Source organism: Excalfactoria chinensis, chromosome 6 (assembly GCF_039878825.1).
Source record: "Excalfactoria chinensis isolate bCotChi1 chromosome 6, bCotChi1.hap2, whole genome shotgun sequence".
Taxonomy (NCBI): Eukaryota; Metazoa; Chordata; class Aves; order Galliformes; family Phasianidae; genus Excalfactoria; species Excalfactoria chinensis.
The window spans coordinates 2,922,073-2,926,601 of record NC_092830.1 but is presented as its reverse complement, the minus strand read 5'-3'; the positions used below and the strand labels follow the sequence as shown (position 1 = coordinate 2,926,601).

Below are 4,529 nucleotides of genomic sequence, written 5' to 3'. Positions count from 1 at the left end.
TTAGCATAGGACAACCCACTGTCTAGAATCAGTTAGCAATACCTGCTGTGTGTAATCATGAGCATGTATTTTGTGTGGTATAAATATGACTGCTTATGGACACTAGTTGCGCAGTTGTACAGAGTCCCCCAGAGTTTTGCAAGGAGATGAAGTCTGTTGCATACTGGGCTGGCGGGGGCTGGGCAAGGAGGGAGAAGGAAAGGAGACTCGTTTCCAAAGCTGATGCTCAATGTCTTTAATGGGAGAAGGAGAGGGACAGGCTACAGCTGAGAGCTTCAGCAGTGCCCTTTGGGCGTTCTGTAAAGCTCAGTGAAAGCGGAAGACCACGGAGAGTAAGCAGGGGAAAGAGGGCGGGCGATGAGCAGGAGAAGTCGGTGGGAACTCGGCTCCTCTGCAGGCCGTGGCCATGCCGTCAGGGCTGGCTCCAGGGCTGCCTTCAAGACCCGCGGTGCTCATGCGCAGGCAGCTGATCCACGGGCTTTAGCAGAAGACATTGCCACGTCCCAGAGTCCCACAGAGCCCACGGCCCAGCCCTGACCACCCAAAGCCCCCCAGCCCCAGGGAGCCCCCAGCACCGACGGGCACACTGCCAGCGCTGAGAGAGCTCCCCACGGCAGCCGACGCTGTGGATCCCACGGCTGTGCTCTGAGGGAAGGAGCTGAGGATTGGGCCCGGCAGCGTCACCACGACCGGTGGGGGCTGGATCGCTACACTGGAGTCAGCACAACGAAGGACACACGGCTCGTTGCAGCTGTTGGCAAGCGGGGCTGGGCCGCAGGCGGCTGTCTGGCACGGGCCGTAGCACGACATGTCTGGCGGAGGACGGAGGTGACTCTGCAAGATGGAGGGGAGAGTGAGCTGAGGGCTCGAGCTGCCGCTGAGGGCTCGAGCTGCCGCTCAAGGCGCTCTGGTGTCACGAGCCAAGAGCTGAAGGCCCTGCCGTGGCTGCTGAGGGGGAGTGTGTGAGTATCTGGGTAGGCTGGGGATGGGTATTGGTGGGTAGGTTAGGGATGGCGGTCAGAGAGGGAAGCTCCTCCCGTCCAGCTGAAGCTCCTTTCCAGTCTGTCTTGTCCCTCCCCAGTGTGCCCAGCGGAGGCCCTCTCCAACTCGCCCTTGCTCCGTGATCAAGGGTCCACGTCCAGGCTGCAAGGGCGTTTCCCTCACAGCCCACAGCCATCATTCTAGTCAGCCTTGAAGGCTGGCCTGGAATTTTCATCTGTGAGAAGAGGCTCCTCCTCACACCACATCCTGAGAAAGGTATGAGGAACAGGACGCTAACTCTTTCCGGGGGGATGTGGGGTGTGTGTGTGTGGGGGGGGGGGATGAGTTTGTCCTCGCTGCTATCTCCTCGGTCGGGGGGGAAGGATGTTCTACGGTACAACAGAAAAGCATCACTCTCAGCATTACTCTGTGGAGGTCCTGCACTTGAGCCTTTCTTTCCAGTGGGTGGTTACCTATTCTTCCAGAAGCAAGACCTCAGCTAGTTTCCTCAACGGCTTTTCCCTGTAAAAAGAGCTCTCCTTCTGCTCCGACAGCTCTGCTGCTCTGCCCCCCTCACTCCCCCCGCTTCTTTCAGAAGGAGACAAGTGCAAGCAAAGCGCAACAGGGCTACTGAAGACAGAAGACACTGCGTACTAAGACACCTCTGGTGGAACTAGCTTTCCTGAGGAAATTCCAGGCCGCGCTAATAATGCAAAAGGTGCATTGCCGCCCTGGTGGGGGATGGTGGAGGAAGAGGCCAAGGCACTGGTTAGAAATTTCTGGCCGCACAGCCAGGGTCTTGAGTGGCTTTCAAAGCAGCCCTGCAACGCCCCGCTTCAGATGAAAAAGCCACGCTCCCCAACCGCCCTCCCCAGATACAGGCTGGCACGGTTGGTAGCCCCAGACCGTTTGTGGAGGACAAGGCAGGAAAAATGAATGCAGCCCCCTCCTTGGGAGGCATTCTGACCGGTGAGCAGACAGAAAGCAAGGAGATCGCAGACTTACCGGCTTCACAGAGGAGAGCAAGGCCCCAGCAGGGAATAGAGTAGCTGGGAGACGAGGCAACTATTTATGCTGCGCCTGATGGCCCCGAGGGAGCTGAAGTGTCAAAAACACAAAGCGCATTCAGAAAGGGTGATTTTGGCTTCCCAAGCTCTGCTGGCAGATGAAAGACATTCTTCCTTCACCTGAAATGCTTAGCTCCCTTGTCATGCTGCGTAAGGCTGAAGCAATCTGGTTGATGGCGGTTGTGTTTCTTCCTCAGGCCGACGCTCGCAAGAGGCCTCGTTGCCATTGCTGGTGAAGACCTGCAGAAGAATCAGGCCGTGCGCAGGTGCTGTGCGCTTCCTCCCCATCCCAGAGGTCACGGCTCCCGCTTGGTAGGGCTTTGTGTGTGGACCACTGCTGAAGGGATGGCACACGTGCCTTGCGCTGACAGGCTGAGCCTACCCTGAGCAAAAGTGGTGCCGGCGGGCTACGCAGGAGCTCCTAGCACAGGCAAGCCTCTACAGGGGACTCCGATGTCCGCGTGAGGGTGGAAGCTGATGTTCAACCCAGGCCCCCTGTGATCCAGTGAGAAACTTCATTGTGCGTATGCAGAGAGGGAAACTTTGAGACCATAGCTGGAGTGGGCCAGGCAGCTCCGCAGCGCGTCTCTGCTCCCCCCGGCCATGATGATGCACACAATTTCCTGACCTGCAAAGGCTTCCAGCTGTTTCCTTTATTTGGGTAAAGTCAGAGTGTTTTGTGTGGGAAGGGCACGGGCTGTGCCTTACCAAACTGGATTTACTCATTGCATGCCCGGGGAGAGGCTGGAGCACCAGGAGGCCCTGGTGAAGGAGGGAGGCTGCTGAGTCAGGCCTGGAAGCGGGCCACCGCCAAGTGGTTCTGCTTCAGCATTCTCTCGCCAGACCACACTGGCCTTGGGCCCTTTCCCTAGTCGCTTGTTTTCCCAGACGTGCGCCATGAGAACCTGGCTTCCTTTCTCTTGGCAGGGGACACAGAGGCACAGGTAGTGCCTTTTAATTGCCAGGTGGCCCTCGCAGGCCCCCTGTGACTGACCAGGAGTTGCTGAGCCACTGTAAGGAGCCTCTGCTCTACCTCACTCTGAGTCATCCATCCGCACGTTAGCATCAGGGACGTTGAGGGAAAAGAGCTGAGACATGCTAAGGGCTCTAGGCACAACCTCACGTCCTTGTTCCTGCAGAAATGCAGCTTCTGTGCTGTCACAGCCATTAGCCTCTTGCCCGATCACTTGGCAATGCCTTGAAATGCTGTCATGCTGCCCCTTGGTGAAAGAGCAGGCAAAGGAGGATGGCAGAGACAGGTCCTGATGCCCCTACTCCCATCTCACTCAGCATATTTATGAAGGAAGGTGGCTAGAGAATGGTTGACTTCTGTTCCCGTGGTGCGTTGCTCTCCTTTCTTTGTCTAGCAAGCTAGTCTCCCCCCTGTAACAGTATCAGATGCTTTGCTGAAGTCTGGCAAAGCAACGTCCGCAGCCTTTTCCTAGCTCACCAGGAGCTAGGCCTTCTTATCCTAGGAGGTGCTGTGTCTAGTGAAGTTTAGGAAGGGGATTACTAGGAATAGGCAGGAGTTGGGAGGAGTTTGGTGGAATGGGGGCAAGGCTTTCGCTTATCAATAGCACACTGCAAAGGAAGAAGCTCCTGAAATTGCAGGCCTGAAACCTTCAGATAAGAAACTGGACCAATCACCATAAAAGAAAACTTACTCAAACTGACTTGACTGTACACTACGCATGTCCAAGAAGGAGTGGAAAGCAAGAAAACATTCAAGGAATTAATTAGCATAGGACAACCCACTGTCTAGAATCAGTTAGCAATACCTGCTGTGTGTAATCATGAGCATGTATTTTGTGTGGTATAAATATGACTGCTTATGGACACTAGTTGCGCAGTTGGGGCGGCGCAAGCCCCCCAGTGTGCCAGTGTATACCCTTAAAATAAACTACCTTACATTCCGACTGTTGTCAGTCTGAGTTCTGTTCCGCAGGTCAGTCTGGAGATAATCATGTGCTATGGTTTTGGTTGTATTTCCACTGAAGAAGGAAGCTGGATTTACAGCGTTAACTGTCATTATCATTACGTCATCCTCTTCGACCAGGATATGTTAGGAATTGGGAGGTGGCCTTTTTGTTCTAAAACTGTGGTAACTGTATGTGGTACAAATACAGTTATTCTTTGTCCCATAGTAAATTTTCGTGCTCGTTGTATATCTCAGATTACTGCTGCTATCGCTCTCAAGCAGGCAGGCCAGCCCTTGCTTACCTCATCCAGCTGTTTAGAGAAGCCAGATACTGCCCTTCTGTATGGCACCAGTTCCTGTGCCAGCACCCCCGTAGCTATTCCTTGTTTTTCGCATGAAAATAAAATAAATGGCTTGGACACATCCAGGAGTCCCAGGGATGGGGCCTCCATCAATCTCTGCTTTAGTTCCCAGAACGCTCTTTTAGCTTCTCCATTCCCAGTTAATTTTGCTGGATTTTTCTTCAGCAGCTGCTATAACGGTTTTACTAATAGTCTGTAATT

General features: G+C 54.3%; 1 protein-coding gene across 1 annotated transcript; it reads right to left on the bottom strand.

Annotated features, from left to right (window-relative positions):
- Positions 1–480: 480 nt before the first annotated feature.
- On the bottom strand, positions 481–810 carry LOC140254013 (beta-keratin-related protein). Its single transcript, XM_072340185.1, has one exon. The coding sequence runs from the start codon at positions 808–810 to the stop codon at positions 481–483; it is 330 nt and encodes a 109-aa protein (XP_072196286.1).
- Positions 811–4,529: the final 3,719 nt, after the last annotated feature.

What these genes read in the sequence shown, in the direction of transcription:
- LOC140254013 (XM_072340185.1), bottom strand. Translation starts at nt 810, where the DNA reads ATGTCGTGCTACGGCCCGTGCCAGACAGCCGCCTGCGGCCCAGCCCCG.